Source organism: Mauremys mutica, chromosome 7 (genome assembly GCF_020497125.1).
Source record: "Mauremys mutica isolate MM-2020 ecotype Southern chromosome 7, ASM2049712v1, whole genome shotgun sequence".
NCBI lineage: Eukaryota > Metazoa > Chordata > Testudines > Geoemydidae > Mauremys > Mauremys mutica.
Window position 1 is genome coordinate 71,176,518 of NC_059078.1, and position 22,506 is coordinate 71,199,023.

Consider the following 22,506-nt stretch of genomic DNA (forward strand, 5'->3'; position numbering starts at 1 on the left):
ATTCTGGATCGTAGTCAGTAAATACTAGTTTTAAGGTGGGGAGAGCAGATTTTATTATATAATGAGTCATTCTCAGTTGCTAAAACTACATGTAGTGAAAAGTTAAGCAGATGTTAGCTACTTTTACAGTACTTAAAGTTTTCTGTTCCCTGACTTCTTGGCCACACACTTGTTCAGATTTAATCTTGTGAAATCAGTAAGATTACAGATGTATCATTATCTTTATAGTTAAGGCTGTTAACCCATGGTGAGTACAGGAATATAGAATTTATCTTCATTTAGTATGACTCAATGTCTTTTTTTTCTTAGTCTTTGTTTGGTCGCTGAGTAAAACTGTTTAAACAATCCAACACATTTTTACTGCTAAGCATTACCTGCTACCTTTGTAAAGCTTGCACATCTCTTGCAAATGTTTTCTCTTAAGCATATGTTCACATACTTTTAATCGGGGTTGCCAGTAGAAGTCAGGAGGGATTATAATTATCAGTGCTTCTTGAGATAGACGAATTTGTGCCTGAAGATCACTCCGTGCTGTTCGTGAATGAGAGGGAATATGTGCAGGAGTTTGGAGGGGGTAGAGTAGCTACTCAAACCAAGCCTTATGGGCTATGCCTTGTCTTGCTTTCCCTAAAAATAAAGAGCAAAAAGATTCAGTGTAGGAGAAGGTGAAATCATAGACTTTAATCATAGACTTTAAGGTCAAAGGGACCATTATGATCATCTAGTCTGACCTTGTTTAAGTTGAAGAGGAGTTGTGAATTTATAATTGGGGAAGGATTGGCAGTTAATGCCTTAAGTGAGTGCTTTCAAAGCTCCAAACAAATTTTAAGGATTTTTAACATTAAAAAAAAAAAAGAATGTTACAGTAGTATAGGTCTTGATATCGTTGTCCTTGGACTGTGTTTAAAACTTGCAACATCAGGAATAGCAACTTTCCTGTGGTAGAAAATGCATTTTGGGGTGGAAGGCAGCTTATAACAAAGGGCTTTTAAATCCAATCACTTTGTTTACCATTTTGGGTTTTTCCTCTTGAAATCCAAAATCTGTCACGGCCACTAGAGCCAGGAGCACATGCTGTGTATCATTTTAAAATCTGGGAATTCCAGTTTTTAGGAGCATAATATTTAACATTAAAAGTGTGAAATATTAGCAGATGATAATGTGAGAACGCTTAGCAAATATGCTTGCTAATTCTGGTTCACGAACTTCTTCCTTAAACAGTGAACTACTTAAGCAGCATACAAAATGATGGGTATGGTGGGGAGGTCAGGAAGTAGGGGAATTAATTCATGAACGTAAAGGAGTTCATAGCTAATAATTTTTCAAAATGGTCCTGTTACACTTAAACACAGTGTTTCCTTCTCTGTCGAGATTGAATTTATGCAGTGTTTTTTGCAAGTGATATATTGAGGTCTAATATACAATCATAGTATTGGACTTGATTATGCTATTGTGATCACAAATTATTTACAGAAGCTCTGTATTGTTAATCTTATGAGACTAATATATGCCATTTTTGCAGACCTACATAACAAATTAACTGCATACTGTAGGATTTTCAGACTTTTTACAACTGAAACTGCACCATTGTTTGGACTTTTGGAGGGGGTCCTTTTTTCTCCCCACATACAAATTTGATTTTGTAGATTGCTTCACCCTTAATTCTCCTCTGCCTCTTTCTTTATATTTATATAAATCAAAGTGGTCTGGTGTGGAATTTATTGAAGCGTAACTTTTGTATAGTATTGAAACTGAGGATGTTTACTTCTGTTGTTCATCCCAGGAACAAAGTTCTACCCGCAGTGCGTTTGAGAGAGAATGTACAGATTTGTTAATGGTGCAAAACTAGTAAATCCTCTTACCTAGCATTTTTCTGAAAGTATCTCAAAAGCAACATACTGACTTGTTCATTTGAAAGAAACAACTTTAAAAATTGAGTTGTACATCAACTATTTTGTCACCACCATATGTTTGGGTAACTAGCTTTACCTTTGTCCTTCCCTGGTCCTTAAGGATGTGTTGAGTATTGTCGTCTGCTTCAGAACCCTCTCTTTAAAAAAAAACAAAAACAAAAAAAACCAAAACTTATTTTTGGGAGTGCTGGGGAAGGGTGATCCAATCCATATTAAACAATGACTATATCCAGATAAAATAATGTAGGACTTACAGAAACACTGAGAGAGCTAGCTACTATGCACTAGTACTGCAAAAATTAAATGTTAAGGGTCAAATGCTTTGGTGCTTGTAAAAGAGGTCACTGAGGGTGTCGTGCTTCCAGGGCTAGTCGCAGCTTTGTCCCCTTTCTGTTTTCTCACACTGCACCAGCTCAGGTGGTAGGCCTCGTGCTGTTAGAGTGGTCTCAGCTGGAATCTCATGTAGTGGGGTAGTGCACCAGGTTATCAACTATATATCACCCTGCAGGTCCCACTGGATATAAGAACGTAAGAATAGCCATACTGGGTCAGACCAATGGTCCATCCAGCCCAATAGCCTGTCTTCCAACTTTGGACAACGCCAGGAGCATCAGAGGGAATTGAACGGAACAGGCAATCATCAAGTGATCCATCTGCTGTTGTCTGCTCCCACCTTCTGGCAATCAGAGGCTAGGGACACCCAGAGCATGGGTTTGCATCCCAGACCAACTTGGCTAATAGCCACTGATGGACCTATCCTCCATGAACTTATCTAATTCTTTTCTGAACCCTGTTATACTTTTGTCCTTCACATCACCTGGCAGTGAGTTCCATGGATTGACTGTGCACTGTGTGAAGAAATACTTCCTTTTGTCTGTTTTATACTTGCTGCCTGTTAATTTTGTTGAGTGACTCCTGGTTCTTGTGTTATGTGAAGGAGTAAATAATACTTCCCTGTTCACTTTCTCCACACCATTCTTGATTTTATAGACCTCCAACATATCCTCTCTTAGTTTTCTGCTTTCTAAGATGAAGATTTTTTTAATCTCTCCTTGTATGGAAGCTGTTCCATACCTTTAATCATGTTTGTTGCCTTTTTCTGTACCTTTTCAATTCTAGTACATCTTTTTTTGAGATGTGATCGCCAGAACTGCACGCAGTTCAGTGCAGCATGTATTTATATAACGGCATTCTGATATTTTTCTGTCTTATCGATCCCTTTCTTAATGGTTCCTAACATTGTTAGCTTTTTTTGACTGCCATTGCACATTGAGCTGATATTTTCACAGAACTATCCACAATGACTCCAAGATCTTTCTTGAGTGGGAACAGTTAATTTAGATCCCATCATTTTGTATGTATAGTTGGGATTGTTTTCCCATGTGCATGACTTTGCATTTATTTACATTGAATTTCATCTGCCACTCTGTTGCCCAGTTTACTGAGATCCCTTTGTAACTTTTCTCAGTCTGCTTTGGATTTAACTGTCTTGAGTTTGAGACACCTGCACCTCCTGTTAGTAATTTTTTACCACTGAGACTGACGAACAGCCGCCTTAAAAATATATATATGTTATTTAGCTGTTGGAACAAAGAATTAGAGAATTTTAGTCTCATCTGATCTTAGATTTCACTGCAAGTTAAATTAGACAGGGGTTCTATGTTACAGGAACAGAACCGATTTACAATCCTAGAAAGTCCTAATCATCCTGTGTGTGACACACTTTTGTGTCTGATCATCCCTGTTAGAACTAGTTCTGGGGGTCCCTAGGCAGTGTGTGCTAGAATTACTGAGGCTACTTGCTCGGGCATTGTTTCTTGACAGCCCTTAAATGTAAGTTACTAAAGGGTGACTACTCGGGCTCATTTTCATTCTTTCCCTTGGTAGGTAGGTTGCATAGGGCAAAAGTTTACACCCCAACTTATCGGATAGAGAAATTTTCAAATATCAGGTTTGTCAAGATATAATCTCTGTTTCAAAAGAGCAAATTCTGTGAAGTCAGTAAAAATAATTAAAATGTTAATCTCCTTTTAAAATGGATTATATAGAGTCAAAACTACTGCCACAAACAAAGTAGCAAAAGTTAACTGTTCCTCAGTGTAGGACTCAGCCCGGGAAGTAGTAAAAGTTGACGAACTTTTTGATATCTGGTGCCAATCCTCATCATTTTGAGAACCAATTCTAATTCTTGCAGAACCTGTTTTTAGATGGTAATACAGGAGGGTTGAGTCTGTAAAACCCATGGTTATTAGCTCTGTTTTTGTTGCTGTAGCAACAGAAATGACCAGTCTGTAAAATTCCAGAAGCTTCTTCCAAGAATTAGTCAGCCCAATAGAGGCCTCACAAAGAGTGGTCATGGACTGTGACCCAGCAACTTCTTAGAACCAACTGGCCAGGGGCAGAGAGAGAGGGTGCATAGGGTTTACATGGATCTCCTGGGTTTGGTATGTATCTGCTAGCTCACCAAAGAGTGTCATATGTTGCAGTATCCTCACTCACTATTTCCCAAATCTCTATTCTTTAATGAACCCCCACCCCCCAATGAAAATGGTTTTTTGTCGAAACAGAAGTTTCTTTGGGAAATGTTTGTTTTTGATATTTTTTAGGTTTTCTTGGATTTTTTTGCTTTTTGACAAAAACCCAAAACTTTCTCTTTTGAATGAACAAAAAAACTCTTAACAATTAGCGTTATTTTTCTATACTGTTTTATAATTTGATAGAAATCAAGTGGTGCATCTGCAATTAATAGCTAAATGTCTCAGTGAATCTCATGTTTTTGACTTAATAAATTCCTTCTATAACTTCAGGTTATTATCGCACTGAGAGAGATAAAGGAACACAGTATGAATTGTTTTATAAGAAGACAGATGTTATGGAATACAGACATGTCACACTATTCCGACCATTTGGACCCCTCATGAAAGTGAAGAGTGAAACAGTTGACATTTCCAGATCAGTTATTAACATCATTGTCCCTCTTGCTGGAAGAACTGAGGCATTTGCACAATTCATGCAAAACTTTAGGTAAGTGCATTAGAGTCTAAATTAAAGTGTGTAGCTTTTCCTTAGTTTATCGAAGTGAAAACCTATTTTGATGGAACTTAGCTCTACTTCTAATTCTACAATTTGTGTAGAAATGTTATGGAATACTAACTGCTGCATGGAGAAATGTTTCTTCAAACAATCTTTTTCCTTATCTTTACAATAAAACACAAACCAAATACTCTAGCTAGGACTTCAACCTAGATTAAGAATGGCAGAGCCACTGGAGATCTGATGCTTAATTACACGATAATTTTGGTGGATGTATTAGCTTTAGAGCTACCTTATCAGAAATAAGATGCAGGCGTGGAAGACTTATTTGAATCAGAAAGATGGGGCACAGGAGAACTGATGTGTTTCTCTCTTTAAAAGCTGCTAGATGTGCTGTGAAGTCTTTCAAAATGTTTTTACAGCAAGATTAATGTAAACTATTACACTATCTGTAGTAAATTACAATAGTGAATAATTTCACTGAATGGCTTTTAGTTGGCAAGAGGTGATTTTATAAAATATACCATATACCAGGGGTTGGCAACCTACGGCACGCGTGCCAAAGGTGGCACTTGAGCAGATTTTTGATGGCATGCAGTGGCGGGCTGAGCTGCTCAGCCTGCTTCTGCTCTGGGGTTCCCGCTGCTGGCCCCTTGCCAGCCGGGGTCCTGTTGCCGGTCCCACTCAGTGCCCGCTTCCGGCCTGGGTGAAGGAACTGGCGGCCGAAACCCCAGAACGGTGGCGGGCTGGAGGCAGAAGCTTGGTCTTTCCGGCAGCCAAGCTCCCACCTCCCTCGCTTCTTCCCCCAGCGTGCTGCTTTCCTGCCCCTCCTCCTCTCCTTCCCTGCGCCAATCAGCTGATTGCCTGGGGGAGGGGGAGAAGCGGAGCTGCAGCGTGCTCGCTGTTCCGCGGAGGAGACAGAGAAGAGGTGGGGACGGGGCCTTGGGAAAAGGAGTGGGAACAGGGCATATCCCCTCCAGCCCCCTGCTGTGAGCTGCTCATGGCAGGGGGCTGGGAGCACCCCCACGAGCCAAGCACCCCAGCCCTCTGCCCTGACTCCTGCACCCTCTGCATACACACACACCCAACCCTCTGACCTGACTTCTGCACCCCGCACACATCCCCAGCCCCAACTTGAGCACCAAACAGGTACTCCTGCACCCCTCCCCCATATTCCCACCTGCACCCCTCGCACCAAATGGGAGCTGTCCCAGGTAAGCGCTCCACACCCAAACCTCCTGCCCCCTCCCTCATTCTAGCTCCTGGCCAGACCCCGCACCCCATCCCCCAGCATGCTCCTTCACCCCCAACCCTGTGCTCAGTGCACTCCCATTCTCAGCTCAGTGCAGAGAAAGAGGAAGAGAATGGGCCAGAACCAGGGAGAAGGTAGGTACCCACTGTATGTAGGCAGGGCCAGGACCACAGACTGGTAGTGGGCTGAGTGGAGCCAGCAGCCGGCACCCTGGCTGGCAGGAGCCGACGGACAGAACCCTAGATCGGCAGTGGGCTGAGTTGCTCAGCCCACTTCTGGTCTGGGGTCCCAGCCGCTGGCCCCACTCAGCCCACTGCCGGTCTGGGGTCCTGGCTGCCAGACCCATGCCAGCCGGGGTCCCGCAGGCCACGTTCAGCCCACTACCGAACTAGGTGAACGGAACCCCAGTCCGGCAGCAGGCTGAGTGGGCTGGCGGCGTAAGATCAGCATTTTAATTTAATTTCAAATGAAGCTTCTCAAACATTTTGAAAACGTTGTTTACTTTACATACAACAATAGTTTAGTTACATAATATAGACTTAGAGACCATCTAAAAAACATGAAAATGTATTACCGGCACGCAAAACCTTAAGTTAAAGTGAGTAAGTGAAGACTCGGCATACCACTTCTGAAAGGTTGCCGATTCCTGCCATATACATTAGCTCCACGTGACATGATGTTGCTGTATGCGGGGTCGTCATTGTCAAAATCAAAAAGCTTGTAGGCAAATAATTTGCTTAGCCACTAACTTCAAAACACTTGAGAGAGAGTCCTTGCTAGAATATAATAATGGATATTAACTCATCTTTATCATAGGGATGTGTGTATTCATCAGGACAAGCGGATTCACCTCACAGTGGTTTACTTTGGCCAAGATGGGCTATCTGAAGTGAGGAGCATCCTGGAGTCAGTAGCTCGGTAAGTGAGCTAATCCAAATAGAAGGCTCTGAAATACAAGTGATGTTCATTGGTTAGTTTAAAAAAAAAAAACCCTCACAAATAGTGAGGAAGAACTTGGTGAGTCAGTCACAGCCAAACAAAATTCATTTTGCCTTCTTACAGTATGTTCATCATTTTGATTCTTCTTAGCATTGTTTGTGGTTGTTAAAGTCTCTGTTTTTGTGGGGTGATCATTTGATATTCTGGATCTGAAAGAATGCATAGCTGAGAGATTAGGAGTGGTTCACTAATGGTTGGCACTGGATAGTATAAAATACAGTGGTGAGTTTTGTAGTAAATACTGGGTCACATGAACTGATGCTGACTGGAAAATTAAATGTGTAAAAGGTGAAATTATGGATAAAATATGCTATTATGTCCCAAATAATGGTAACCGATGATATTTAATGATAGTGAGTAGAAATGGCTGGTCACCTGTGACAAAATTAACCCAGTACCCTGCTGCCAGAGGGCCACTCAATCTGTTAGCCTGAGTAGTTAATCTATTGTTCTCAGCCTTCAATATGATTCCAGATTGTCCCCTACTTGTACATAACTTCCTTTGGATCACTTTGTAAACAAATGATGAAACCTGTTGGCCAAAGGTTATAGTGCAGATGGCTTGAAATGGCACCATGAGAGAGCTGCATGATGCACAGAGGTTGAGGAGTGTTTGTTTTCCTCCACTGCTTCATCTGCAAAGCCTCAGAGCAGAACTGTCAGGTGGCTGTCAGTGGGAAGAACACTGTTTTTTCTATTGGGAAACTGACTTTTCCTCATTGAGGCCCCTCCAATTTCTTCACATATGAGTGCTCTGTTTCAGACTAGGTTTTGTTGACTCAGTGGGTCCCCAGGTAGGTTAGGAAGTATTGTTCTCATGTTTCCAAAATGTACTTTCTGAGCGATTCCAGATGGTATTTTGGGGCATTTGCTCATTTGCCCCAGATATGCTTCTCGTGTGCTTCTTTATAGCTCTTTTCCAACATTCCTTTCTCTTCAGTGTGTGTGTGTGTGTGTGTGTGAGGCTGGTGGGGAGATAGTAAGTTGATTGGGCAGCGGAGGCATTAACATGGACAACTTGCAGCTTATTTGCCTCACTTCCAGCCATCAGATAGTGCATAGTTTGAGTTCCCAATGTGCTCTGCTCTTGAGACTGAGAGTCCTACTTCCAGAATCCTGAGAGACAATTTAGAAGTGCCTTTCAATCCGGGGCTGCTCCTGGAGTTAGTGGCATCAGAGGCTCTGTCATAAACAGATAGTTAAGGGTTAAGGTCTGTTTTACCTGTAAAGGGTTAACATGTAGTACCTGGTGACCACCTGACCAGAGGACCAATCAGAGATAAGATTTTTTCAAATCTCTGTGGAGGGAAGCCTTTGTCTGGGTGAGAACTGTTCTTGAATCTAACAGAGGACAGTCATGTCTCCAAGTTCTCCTGGAGTAGTTTCTACTAATTAATAGTATTAATTAGAAAGGCAAATTAGTCTTATGATTTGATTTCTATATTTGCAATTGTGTGTTTGCTAAAGGAAATGCTTTATTCCTGTTTGCTGATATTGCTTTTACTGAGAAAAGGGGGAGAGGGGATTCTCTCCAGAGATTGATAAGGTTATACCCTATGAGTGTCCAGCTTGGGCTCATAGAGATTCTGTATTTTTTCTTTTTATTCTTTAATAAATTCTTTTCTTTTCTTTGGACTTGGTTAATTCCTTCCCTTGGGGAAATTCAGGGGAAGGGTAGGGGGAAGTGGGCTGCTTCCCTGTGTGTAGAGATTCAAGGCGTTTGAATCCAGGCATCTCTGTCTTCAGAGCAAGCTGGAGAGAGGGGGGAGGGGGAAGGTTCCTCCTCTGTGAATTGATCTGTGTTCCCAAGGGGGGAAACAGGGGTGTCCCGGCCCACGGAATTGACCGGGTGGTGGCAGCCGAAGGGGAGACCTACCCTAGGATTTTGGGGTGGGGGGAAGACATGCGGGTCCTCACTTTGAAACCGCCCAGTTTCAAGTGAGGGTAGACTCCTGACATGGTGGCAGTGGTGTTTCGGACCCAGAGAGAGAGGCAAGGCTTTTCTACCAGAGGCACTCTGAGGCAGTTTCAGGGTTAGAAGTATTTTCAGTTTTTTGCAGGGCTTTCTGTTACAAAGCCTCCTGTGGAGCGATACTTGCGTCCATTGTGATACAGGTTTGGGGGGGGAAGTGCTCGCCAAAGTACATTCCCATCCAACAGGAAAAGCAGGTTTGGGGGTTGGAGAGAGAAACCCTCCAGCCAGGGTTTTTTCTCCCTGTGTCTTTTGAAAGGATCAGAAGACAGGAGAACACAAATCCCTGAGGAATAGACCAGATTTTTCTCAGGGGTATTGTTAGCAGCAGCCTTTCAGCTGGGCTGCTGAGTACAGCAACTCAGAGCAGAGGCAGTTTACAGTTTCAGCCAGGTTGGCTGGAGGGAATTAAGTTTCCAGCAGGCTTTGTTGGGAAACAGATTTTCTTTCTTGAAGCAGTTTTCAGGGAGGAGTTTTTTTTTTCTCTGCTGGCTATGCTGAGGAAAAACTCTTCCCTAGAGGTGTGTCCTTCCTTTGTGATATCAGGTATCACTCAGGATTCCTAAGGTGGGGGGAAGTGCTCGACAAAGTACATTCCCATCCAACAGGGAAAACAGGTTTGGGGGGGGGGGAGACAGAAACCCTCCAGCCAGATTTTTTTTCCCTGTGTCTTTTGAAATCCTCTGAAGCCAGGGAATACAAATCTCTGAGAGGATTTACTACACTTTTCTGCAGGTACTAAGTAGCACCAGCCGGTCCGCTGGGCTTATTAGGAATATTGTTTTTTTGGAAACAGATTTTCAGCTGGGTTTAGCTGAGGCATAAGGTTTCTAACAGGCTGTGTTAGAAAAGGATTTTTTTCCTTCTTCTTTTCTTTTTTCTCCTTTTTTTTCTTTCTGTCTGCTTAGAAACAGCTAGGAAAGAGGTGCAAGTTTTTCTAGGAGGCTTGTTAAAAAGGACCCCCACTGGGAGGTACTTAGCAAGTGCTAGAAACAGGACAAACCAGTTTTTTGGGGTCTTCTCAGTATATCAGCAAACAGCAACTACACATTTGCAAATGAAAAGGTTTTGTTTCTTTTCTATTCAGTCTCTCGGGAATAGAGAGGGTTAGGAATTGGGGAAACCAATTCCCTGACTGCAAAGGGGTGTGGCCAGCACCAAAAAGCAACACCAGCAAGCCACACATAAAATTCACTGACTGCAGAGGGGTGTGGCCAGCACCAAAAAAGCAACACCAGCAAGCCACACATAAAATTCACTGACTGCAGAGGGGTGTGGCCAGCACCAGAAGGCACTGTTCCCCATCCCAAGAAATTTCCCACCTACATGGCAGGTGAGGACACTAAGGCCTTCTTCAAAAAGGTTAAAAGGACCTGCCATGGGTACAGCATCCCTGAAGACCAGTACAAGGACTGGTCAGGAAAGTGGACTTTTGCTGTCTATAACAATTATTCCATCCCCATGCTACTGGGGGAAGACTTGGCCAACCATGTGCAGCTGGCCAAGAGGGGGGGAGTGGTCACCCGCGGCCAGGCCAAACAAGCAGGCACTCCCATCCCTGTTCCTGAGCCATCCACCAGGACCCTGTCTGTGTTACCAGAGACCCAGACAGAGGTGGTGGAACCGGATCCCATGCCAACAACTACAGCAGCCATAGTACATCCAGTCCCAGGACCGGAACTGGAAAAGCAACCAGCGGAAAAACCAGCGCCAGCACTGACGCCAGCGCTTGCAACTCCACCGCCAGGGGGCGCCAACGGGCCTAAACTGGCAGAAGCACCAGACAACTCTACCCAAGAGGCTCAGCCAGAGCCTGAAATATCACCTTGTGCACCAGCGGAGAGCGGTCCACAGTCAATGAAAACAACCTCATCACCTACATCGCTCCCAGAGGAACTGGTGTCTCCCGCCTCAAGGGAACAGTTCCAGACTGAGCAGGAAGCCGATGACAGCCTTATGAAAGCTTGGGCGGCGGCACGCAGCAACCCACCGCCTCTCAGCTCTTCTACCCAATTCCAGTTTGTTGTAAAACAAGGACTTTTATATAAGAACATTCTTTCTGGTGGACACCAGAAAGGCCAGCATCCTCAAAGACAGTTGGTAGTTTCTGGGGTCAACAAAGCAAAAACAGGTTAAAAACATTCCTTCCACTGGGAGGGGATGGGCAAGAACAATGCCAAGTATGTCCGCTCAAATGCATACAAAGTGTTGTTCAATGTCAAATATCTTGTTGTTTACATACTTAGTAGTATATGTGATAGTGCATGTGTTTTGTTTATCTGTTTATTTTACAGTTCTAGAAGGAAATCACCACCAGTAGTTCCCACTGTTGGCGATTTGGGGGGCGTGTCATAAACAGATAGTTAAGGGTTAAGGTCTGTTTTACCTGTAAAGGGTTAACATGTAGTACCTGGTGACCACCTGACCAGAGGACCAATCAGAGATAAGATTTTTTCAAATCTCTGTGGAGGGAAGCCTTTGTCTGGGTGAGAACTGTTCTTGAATCTAACAGAGGACAGTCATGTCTCCAAGTTCTCCTGGAGTAGTTTCTACTAATTAATAGTGAGTATTAATTAGAAAGGCAAATTAGTCTTATGATTTGATTTCTATATTTGCAATTGTGTGTTTGCTAAAGGAAATGCTTTATTCCTGTTTGCTGATATTGCTTTTACTGAGAAAAGGGGGAGAGGGGATTCTCTCCAGAGATTGATAAGGTTATACTCTATGAGTGTCCAGCTTGGGCTCATAGAGATTCTGTATTTTTTCTTTTTATTCTTTAATAAATTCTTTTCTTTTCTTTGGACTTGGTTAATTCCTTCCCTTGGGGAAATTCAGGGGAAGGGGAGGGGGAAGTGGGCTGCTTCCCTGTGTGTAGAGATTCAAGGCGTTTGAATCCAGGCATCTCTGTCTTCAGAGCAAGCTGGAGAGAGGGGGGAGGGGGAAGGTTCCTCCTCTGTGAATTGATCTGTGTTCCCAAGGGGGGAAACAGGGGTGTCCCGGCCCACGGAATTGACCGGGTGGTGGCAGCCGAAGGGGAGACCTACCCTAGGATTTTGGGGTGGGGGGAAGACATGCGGGTCCTCACTTTGAAACCGCCCAGTTTCAAGTGAGGGTAGACTCCTGACAGGCTCAAAGCACCCTTTTAATCTGTCTGGATAACTACTGTATTTGAAATGTTACTGCATAGATTGTGGTGGCAGGGATCAGATATCTCTCTCTCTCTCTCTCTCTCTCCAACTTGTATATTGGATTATTAAACGTAGAGAATGCTTAATGCTGCATCTGTTTCTCCCCCCCCCCAAATGCATGAGAAAAACAGTAAGATTGATGATATTAGATATTTAAAATAAGTATCCAGAGCTAATTTATACTACAGTGGCAATTTATAGCACTGTAAATGCCATCTTTTTCCCACACTCCTTTATTTAAATTTTCACTTTTTTTCCTTTATAGAGAAACTAATTTTCACAATTACACACTGGTCTCTTTGAATGAGGAATTTAATCGTGGGCGAGGACTAGACATGGGTGCCAGAGCTTGGGAAAAAGGCGAAGTGTTAATGTTCTTCTGCGATGTTGATATTTATTTCACAGCTGAGTTCCTTAATAGTTGCCGCTTGAATGCTGAACCAGGTAAGCTCCTGTTAAGTCACTGAAGCAGGGACACGTTACCTTCTGAATTGGGCTTTACAATAAGTTGATAAAACTAATTTGAATGGTGGAGTAATTTCAGTAGTGTGGCTCTTGGAAGGAAAAATAATTCTGTGCACAAAGTAACTAGTGTTGATGGAATATTAAGACTCAGAAATCTAGCACTTACATAGGAAGCTCAGAGAGTGGAAACTTACCTTTATGCTTATGCTTTAAAATGTGACTTCTCTTCATATCATTATAAATGTCAGACAATTAAATTTAAAACGCAAACTAAAATTCTCATACAATAAATGGACACTTTTAAAAGCTGAGAATCTACAAAAAGCCAAGTTAAAAAAATATTTCAGTACTTTTTAACAATTGGATCATTTCTACATTGATTTAAAAAAGTGTCACCTCGGAGCAGAGACCAACCATGGGAAATACTTACCCTCAAAAGAGTTAGTCTGAGAAAATCAAGAGCAGTTCTAAAAGAAAATGGAATTTAGCTTTAACTATAGTATTCTCGGCCTTTTGGCTAAGATAATGTGCTCAACCAGTACCTGCTATAATCCTGAGCCTTTATATAGAGCGCCGCATCTTACAAACCATTGTAAAACATTTATCTGCAGTGTTTAGTCCCCACAACATTCCCGCAGGATAAGTATCACCATTTTACTGCCAAGACATGGCAGTAAAGTGACATGCCTGAAGGCCACAAAACATGTTGCTGACAGAGTTGGAATTAGAATTTAGAAGTTACTTTCTCCCATTCTTCTCCTCCAGACTGTGCTTTCATGAGCATATGAAGCTTATCTATTTGTTTTAGACCATGGCTACACTTGCAGATTTGCAGCGCTGCAGCAGGGTGTGAAAAAACACCCCCTCCAGCGCTGCAAGTTGCGGCGCTGCAAAGCGCCAGTGTGATCAGAGCCCCAGCGCTGGGAGCATGACTCCCAGCGCTGTACGTTAATCCCCATAGGGAGGTGGAGTACGGACAGCGCTGGGAGAGCTCTCTCCCAGCGCTGGCGCTCCGACCACACTCGTGCTCCCGCGGCAGCACTAAGTGTAGCCATAGCCTTACAAACTCCTGTAGAGAAGTTGAAGGCTTCTGTGAGCTTATATGCAAGCTAGCTAGCACAGTGGCACAATGGGAATTTTAAAAATTTTATTCATTACAAATTTGTTGCATCCAGAATATTTTATTTTTCCCCCTCTCTGAATGCTAATTTGCAAGGGAAAGATGCTTTTCCTTATGATAGGCAACAGACAATTGCAAACCAATTTGGCTTGAGCTCACTGCCTCTTATTCCTCTTTGTCTGAGCATTTGCATACCAGGGTGATGGAAGGCCATATAGATATTTAAATAGCTTGAGCAATGTTACAGCACAAGGAATTCTTTGTGAACTAGCACTGTTGCAATATCACAGAATAAAGTCCGCCTTGGAGCTGATCTCGGGTATGGCTACACTTGCAGCTGTACAGCGCTGGGAGTTAAACCTGTCTTCGTACAGCTGAGTAGGGAAAGCGCTGCAGTCTGTCCACACTGCCAGCTGCCAGCACACTGTTGTGGCCACATTTGCAGCATTTGCAGCGGTGCATTATGGGCAGCTATCCCAGCGTTCAAGTGGCTGCAACATGCTTTTCAAAAGGGGGTGTGGGGTGGGATGGAGTGTGACAGGGAGTGTAGGGGGGGAGAGAGAGTGGATTTTTGGAGTGCCGACACTGTATCAGCACCCTTCCTTACAAGTTCCGACCCCCCTCCCTCCTCCACCCCTCTCTCACTCACTGAAAGCAAACAGCAGCTGTTTTTTTCTCACAGACCGGATAAGCAGCAGCTCTCCAAAATGGACCCTTCCCCTCACTTCCTCCCCATGCGCCGCCTCTCTCTTCAAGCAAACATTAGCTGTGGGCATTCCAAAGGGAGCCCCCCTGCTTGCCTCTACTCATTCACAGCAAGCAGTAGCTGTGTTTGTTTTTTTTGATAAGCAGCTCTCGGAGCCCCGAGTTCACAACAAAACAGAGAGGCATCACAATAAAACAAGGAGAGGAACCCTTCACTTAAAAGGATTATAGGGAGTTTCTGGAGTTCAATCACTGTGTAATAAGGTTACTCCCTGTTTACACTGAAGCACCAGCATCTCAGCCACTCTGCAGCAGCTGTTATTCCTCTCGGGGAGGTGGAGTACCTGCAGCGCTGTAGCCACGGAGATTCAGCGCTGTATGTGCCTTGCCAGTGTGGACGGGGAGTGAGTTACAGCGCTGTGGGTGGCTTTATTGCGCTGTAACTCTCAAGTGTAGCCAAGGCCCTCTATTCTTAATGGAAGTGGTATGTCAAATTTGCTTGGAGTGGGAATTGGAGATACGTGCAAAGGGAAGGTGGCTGCAGAGAGTGCTTGAGTCTGGATATAGTCATGTCACCTCTTTGCGCTATTCCCAGGAGAAGGGAAGGAATACTACTGAAGAAAGAGCCTGGGTGAGACAAAGGAACAATGAGGATCACAAGTGCCTTCAACTTGGCCTTGGATCCTGATCTTAAGGCCCTCTTAAATTGAGTCTAAATGGAAAGCAAAGCTGAAGCTGCCTCTCTGAAAAGGTGCCCCAGCAGCAGCACAGGGGAAGGAATACTTGAGGCCTTCTCCCAGCCTAGGTCACTGGCTTTGGAGAAGCAGACAGTACATGCAGACTCCCAATGTATGCAAGGGCTCTCCTAAGTATCAGCCAAAACTCTGTGGCAGGCATAGTGTGGAATATTGAACAGACCTTCTTTACCTCACCTGCCTGCCTATCTAAAGCTGGAGAAGTACTCAGCAGCTGCAAATTGGTATCCCAGCACATGGAAAAATAAACATAACTGTTACTGCAAGGGCCATAGCAGAAAGTAAAACCACCCAAATTGACAGAGGAAAGAGGTGATTTTCAAACTCTATCTACCTAAACTTTCTGGTGAGTGGCTGTTTGATTTTGATGGTCTTAGTGTCCCTCTTAGCATTCATACTGTCATAAACAGATAGTTAAGGGTTAAAGTCTGTTTTACCTGTAAAGGGTTAACATGTAGTACCTGGTGACCACCTGACCAGAGGACCAATCAGAGATAAGATTTTTTCAAATCTATGTGGAGGGAAGCCTTTGTCTGAGTGAGAACTCTTTTGAATCTAAAAGGGACCAGTCATGTCTCCAAGTTCTCCTGGAGTAGTTTCTACTAATTAATAGTGAGTATTAATTAGAAAGGCGAATTAGTCTTATGATTTGATTTCTATATTTGCAATTGTGTGTTTGCTAAAGGAAATGCTTTATTCCTGTTTGCTGATATTGCTTTTACTGAGAAAGGGGGGAGGGGGAATTCTCTCCAGAGATTGATAAGGTTATACCCTATGAGTGTCCAGCTTGGGCTCATAGAGATTCTGTATTTTCTTTTTGTTCTCTTAATAAATTATTTTATTTTCTTTGGACTTGGTTAATTCCTTCTTCTGTGGAAATTCAGGGGAAGGTGAGGGGGGAAGAGACAGTTTCTCCTGGGTTTGATTCAAGCAGTTTGAATCAGGTATCTCTCTCCTAGGAAAAGGGAGTGGGGAGGAAGCAGGGGGAATGGTTTGTTTCTCCTGGGTGTAAGAACTCCATGGATTTGGGGCTCTTGGAATCCCCTAGGATTTTGGGGAAGGACTGTGTCTCAATCCACATTTCCTGATTGAGTGGTGGCAGCTTACTAGATCTAAACTAGGATTTTAGTTTAGAGGGAAACCAAGTCAGGTCCCCACATTGGAGCCCAACAGTTCCAAGTGGGGGTGAGACCTTTGACATGGTGGCATGTGGGTCCTCACCTTGAAACCCCCCAGTTTCAAGTGAGGGTAGACCCATGACACATACTCTTACTGTTACCTTAGGGGTCCTCTGGAAGCCCTATGATCCATGTCCACGTTAGCACAGCATCATGTTGGAGGCTGTATACCATTTCTTTTCTATATGTCACTCTTGCTAGATGTTAATGTGCTCTCTAAATGGAAATTATGGGAGGCAGGCCATGTGCCTATGTTTTTTTTGTTAAATAGATTAATAATGAATATTCCCCATGAAAGCAATACTTCACAGTTGCCCTTTTCACTCACAAAGATGGCCCACTATGAGTAACAAAGCTCTTCTGACTTTATAGGCAAGAAAGTTTTCTATCCTGTGGTATTCAGCCTTTATAATCCTGCTATTGTCTATGCCAACCAAGATGTACCACCCCCTGTGGAGCAGCAATTGGTAAGTGGTCTGATTTTTTTTTAAGAAGTTTAGAGCATTGTGCTGCATCTTAACGACGAGGCAGTTCAGTGTAGCAGCATATTTAAAATATCCTAGATACTTACCAGAAACATTGACAATGAGATGAAACAGAACTTTTCCTATATTGATTAGACATAAAAGAATAAGAGCTTGGGAGACAAACATTGTAATGGAAAGTGCCAAAATGCCAGTATTTCTGGATACATCTAGCTTCTACCCAGAATTTAGTGGACTAAGAAACTAATCAAACATGGTTAGCAGTTGTAATTCCAAGGCTGTATTGTGGTTTTTCAAGCCATTGTCACAGTGTGATGGGAGAACTGTACTACACCAAGTGGCAGTTGTTGGAGGTAATCTCCTTGAGTAATGAAACATGCAGAATGTTTCTTGCTATTGTTGGGCAGGTGAAAGGAGGACACTGAGGAGTAGTTCCTACCCCTCCTCTTTGGAAGGTGCAGCATGGGTCCCATTGAACACTGGCCCAAGAATGCTAGCTACTGAGTGGTGATCAGGTGTATGGCCCTCTTTACCCTTGCAGTTTGGCAGAGGAGAGGAGGGAGATGTAGTGCATCTCTAGCTGTGCTGTCTGTCTCCCTCACCTAATGTACTAACATAAGCGCTGGGCTTCTTGCTACCTTCTGTGCAGGGCTGTCTTACCCCTGCCATCCAACAGCAGCCTGAATACCATTGGAAACACTTATGTAGTGCCATTAATTTATATAGTGCTTTACAAACAGGAAATACTGCCTCTCTGAAGAGCTTGCAATCTAAATAAAACAAAAAATGGCCTGAGTCTGCTGAGAGTAGGGGTGGGCAAACAGCTGGATGTGGAAATTGCATGCAGGGCCATGAATTTAGGGCTGGGGCAGTGGCTCCAGCGTGACAGTGGCGCGCAGCGAGGCTAACACAGGCTCCCTGCCTGCCCTGGCCCTGCCCCTGCCTCACTCCTGGAAGTGCCCAGCACCACCTCCCTGCGGCCCCTGGAGTGGGAGGGGGGGTGGGGCAGAGGGCTCTGGGTGCTGCCCTCACCTACGGGTACCTCCCCCAAAGCTCCCATTGGCCAAGGTTCCCCGTTCCCAGCCAATGGGAGCTGCGGGGGGTGGTACCTGGAGGCGAGGGCAGTGCAAGGAGCCTTCTGCCCCCCCCTTCCCCAGGGGCTGCAGGGACATGGTGCCGGCCGCTTCTGGGAGCTGCATGGGGCCTGTGTCACCACGGGGGTGGCAATCCTGCGAGCTGGATCCAAAGTCCTGATGGGCTGGATCCAGCCTGCCGGCTGTAGTTTGCCCACCCCTACTCTCGGCAGACTGGAGAAGGGAAGGAGCATTGAGAGGCAGTGAGCCTGCACATCAGAGAGCAACATACATCAAAATAAGAGATGGCCAGAGTGCAGACAAGGGTTTAATAATAGGGACTCTGCGTAAAGGGGATGGGTTTCTGAGAGATGAAAGAAGCAGCAGCAACAAGACTGTAAAAAGAGCCCAGAAGGACTGGTAGACAGAGTCCTTTAGATGGGAGTAATGAGGCAGTGTGTGTCTGGTTTTTAAAGAGGGAAGAGGTCCTAGTTGACAGAAGAGTGAACTTTAAAACTGCAAGAAGTCTGGCTAGTTGTCAGACTGCAGCATGTCTGGATAGATAGCATGAGACCAAGGAAGAAGGAAGCCAATGTGGCAGGAGAAGTGTTGGAATTAGGGAGATGGGGAGCAGAGGGCGTTAGCTGTAAAACAGGTGAATATGAAAGTTAGACCCTTTTGGCATCAACAGACAGGTGGGAAGCAGAAGGAGAGCAGTAGGGAGGCTGGAGATTGCAAAAGGAATGTGTGTGAAGATACAGGCAGGACTGGTTTCTGGGTATTCTAAATTAATAGGTCCCTCATTCCTTATGAGGCCCTTATGTTAGATGTTGATGACCCTGAACTAGAACAAACAGCAGGTATATACACTGTGAAACACAAATATTCAATGTTATGTCAAGAAAATAACCAGATAAATACAGATTCTCCTCAAATCAAACACAGCCACAACATTTGCTTCAAGCTGTCTTGTGTAAGGGTGAAAAGCTAAAATGTTCATTTTAAAATTGTAGGTACACAAAAAGGATTCTGGCTTCTGGCGGGATTTTGGCTTTGGAATGACATGTCAATATCGGACAGATTTCCTGACTGTTGGTAAGATGGATTTACATAAGTGTGTTTTGCGAATTTTGGTGAGGGGAGTTCAAAAGCTCATCTATTACTGTTTTCTTCTATGATTTCAAGAAGGTAAAATGTTAATTTATCTTATTGCATTTCCTGAGCTCCCAGTCAAACTTTCTGCTTGTTAGGTTTGACTTATTGTTTTAGACTGTTGTTCAAGTCTTGGTTTAACAATTTAAGTATCAATAGCATTACATTAATAGTGTTAAAGAACATAAAGTAAAATATCGTACTACTTGCAAATGTATTAGCTTGACAGTGAATTCACCAAGCTTTTGAAATTTGTAGTACATGTTAATCTGTGTTTTTTAAAAAAGCTATCCTTTCCTTTGAATAAGCACACTTTTAAGTATTAAATGTTGACATGAGTATTGTGATTATTTAGTTTGAAAAATACTCTTGCACCCTCTTGTGGTTCAACATTAGAACTTAGCGAGGCTTGATTACTTCAGTTTCAAAGCAGCCTTTCTCTTGGTGTCAGCCAGAATTGATTGATTGTGGTAAATTACCTAGAAAACCTTGCACTTGTTGTCAGATGCTTTTTTATATATATAACTTTTTAACATATATATATTTTTAAACCAAACTGATTTCTAGTAACAATCCTATTGCTTTGTTTGTGGTCTATTAGATGATACACAATACATAATCCTAGGTTTTTTCATCTGCATATCAGCATAACTTCTACTATACTTTTGGCTAGAAACATGGCTGGATGGACTTCTTTTAATCAAGAGTTTCTGAAATTGTGGTGCCTGGGGCACTTGTGGTCCATAGAGTTGGATGAGCACATGATGCTTGATCACCTTATTTGCAGTTTCTAAAATTAGAAAACGCTTACCCGTTATTCATATTCATGAGAACTGCAGTAGTTGTCACAGATACTATCACTAAGGCTAAGATTTTGTTATGGATATTTTTAGTAAGTCATGGACAGGTCACAGGCAATAAAGAAGTTCACTGCAGACCTGTCCCTGACTTTTAATAAAAATATCCATGATAAAATGGGAAGGGCCTGGGGGGGTCCCCTGTCCCGCTGCAGGGGTTCCCCATTGCCCGCAGCAATTCAGAGCTTGGGGGCTGTGCTAACTCAGGCAGTGGGGATACCACACAGCTCCCTGCCACTGTGGGAAGGGTGGGACCCTGCAGCTCCCAGCTGCTGGAGCTGAAGTCAGAGGTCTTTGGAAGTCACGGATTCCATGACTTCCACGACATCTGTGACAATCGTAGCCTTAACTATCACCGATGTTATGCACAATGTGAATGGACCACATTATTCCATTTCAAAGTCTTGCTGTAACCTGTGTGATGCCAGGAATCAGTGTCCCATGGTGAAAGCCAGTTTCCACTGCCAAACAGCATCACGTGTTTTGAGTTACTCCACTAATATGGCACGTGCTGTTGGTATTTGCTGTAAAAGTGTCATTAAGTGATATTTTAGGTGGTAAATATCTACAGCATGTGGTAGAATGGTTTTTTATGTTAGCTCATTTTTCATTCTGCAAAACTAATGCTTTCTGATGTGTCTATTTGTGCTACTATAGGGGGGTTTGACTTGGAAGTGAAAGGCTGGGGTGGAGAGGATGTTCATCTGTACAGAAAGTACTTGCATGGAGACCTTATTGTGATCCGGACCCCAGTCCCAGGCCTGTTTCACCTCTGGCATGAGAAGCATTGTGCTGATGAGCTGACTCCAGAGCAATATCGCATGTGTATCCAGTCTAAAGCCATGAATGAAGCATCTCACTCGCACCTTGGAATGCTGGTCTTCAGGGAGGAGATTGAGACCCATCTCCGTAAACAGGCCTATAGGACTAACAGTGAAACAATAGATTAAAAGGATTCTTAATGCAAGACCGAAGACTTTAATCTCACAATGAACCAGCATCATTCTACAGCCTTAATTCAGCTTACAAATTCAGTGCCTCTCTTTCATTGAAGAAGAGTTTTTAACTTCTTTGTCTGGTATTCTGTTACCTACATATCTCACCAGTTCAGGCACCTGAGTTAAGAACTTTTGAAAGTAATTATTTCAATGAAAGGTTCTACAGTATTAACTATGGACAAATATAGCAGCAGAATGTATGACCTAACACTTTTTCACTTCTGTTGATAATTTTTTTCATATTTGCATTATTGTAAGGTAAGGATTGCATTAAGTGGACAATATTTTGTCTTGTCTGCCAAGTATTGTTACACTCTGTCTTGCTCATTGCACTGTAACTTTAGACAGATACCATACTTACACATTCCAGGATAAAAACTAAACACACATGACCATGAAACTCATTGGGAAAATGTACACATGAGCTTAATTAGTAGGTTAATTAGGTTGCTGATTCCATGGCAATTTAATTAAATTCACTGTATTAACAGCTATCCATATAATTCACATTAGAGAAGAATTTATAGGAAAAAGGGACATATGAAAATCTCTTAAAGGGGAATTCTAGAATAGTTAGTATTGTTTGATATCAATGCAAAAGTAAGCTGGACATGTACCATTTGCTTATCCTAGCTACGGGCCAAAAAAAAAATTCCGCTTACATATTTCAGGATGTACAGAGACATGCAATTTAAAAGCGGGTTACTTGTCTTCTGTTGCTTTGTATGGTATGATTAGATTCACCATTTTTAATATCCTTTGTTTGCAGATGAATGTTGAGATTCACTTATTTAGTGGGGAGTGTGGGGGAGTTGCATCTGCAGTCTCCACAAATTTAGAAATTAGTTGAAAACCACTCACTAAATCAACTAATTTTTTATCTGTTTTTTAAAATCAGTTTTAGTTTCAAACACTTAAGGGCAAGTAGAGATTAAAATATATGACTTCTGGATGCAAAATATGCTGTGTAAAATAGTGCTGTTCACTGATCTTTTTTTACATGTACATAAAATTTGCTTTTATGTAACTTATTGTGGAGAACAGTGTACTGTATTGTGTTTTAAAGAGGGGAGAATGTAATGCAAGGTGTCTTACAATTGGCATTCCTGCTATGATGTATGAATAAATTTAATATTTCTGCATTTTAGAACTTTTCCAAACTGCTTTATTGAAATTGTTATGAAAGGGGGAAAAATGTTTGACATCATAGGTACCAATAAGCCCATGTTGACATTCCAGACTTAAGCAATAATCTTTACAGCAAAAAGTTCAACTTACAGTTAATGTTGGGCAAATGCAGATCCTACCAATATAACAGTTGAAAGTTATGGGGCAGATCCACAGCTGTTGTAAATTGTCAT

General features: G+C 42.9%; 1 protein-coding gene across 3 annotated transcripts in view; it reads left to right on the forward strand.

The window, feature by feature from the left end:
• CSGALNACT2 (chondroitin sulfate N-acetylgalactosaminyltransferase 2) overlaps window positions 1–22,292 on the forward strand; it is a 62,430-nt gene extending 40,138 nt beyond the window's left edge. For all 3 annotated transcript variants that reach the window (XM_045024724.1, XM_045024725.1, XM_045024723.1), the window contains 6 exons: window positions 4,721–4,937; window positions 7,015–7,116; window positions 12,623–12,801; window positions 16,953–17,047; window positions 19,152–19,233; window positions 20,805–22,292. In XM_045024724.1, coding sequence (XP_044880659.1) covers window positions 4,721–4,937; window positions 7,015–7,116; window positions 12,623–12,801; window positions 16,953–17,047; window positions 19,152–19,233; window positions 20,805–21,097 — 968 coding nt within the window. In that variant the 3' untranslated portion in view covers window positions 21,098–22,292. The remainder of the gene's footprint in view (window positions 1–4,720; window positions 4,938–7,014; window positions 7,117–12,622; window positions 12,802–16,952; window positions 17,048–19,151; window positions 19,234–20,804) is intronic.
• Window positions 22,293–22,506: the final 214 nt, after the last annotated feature.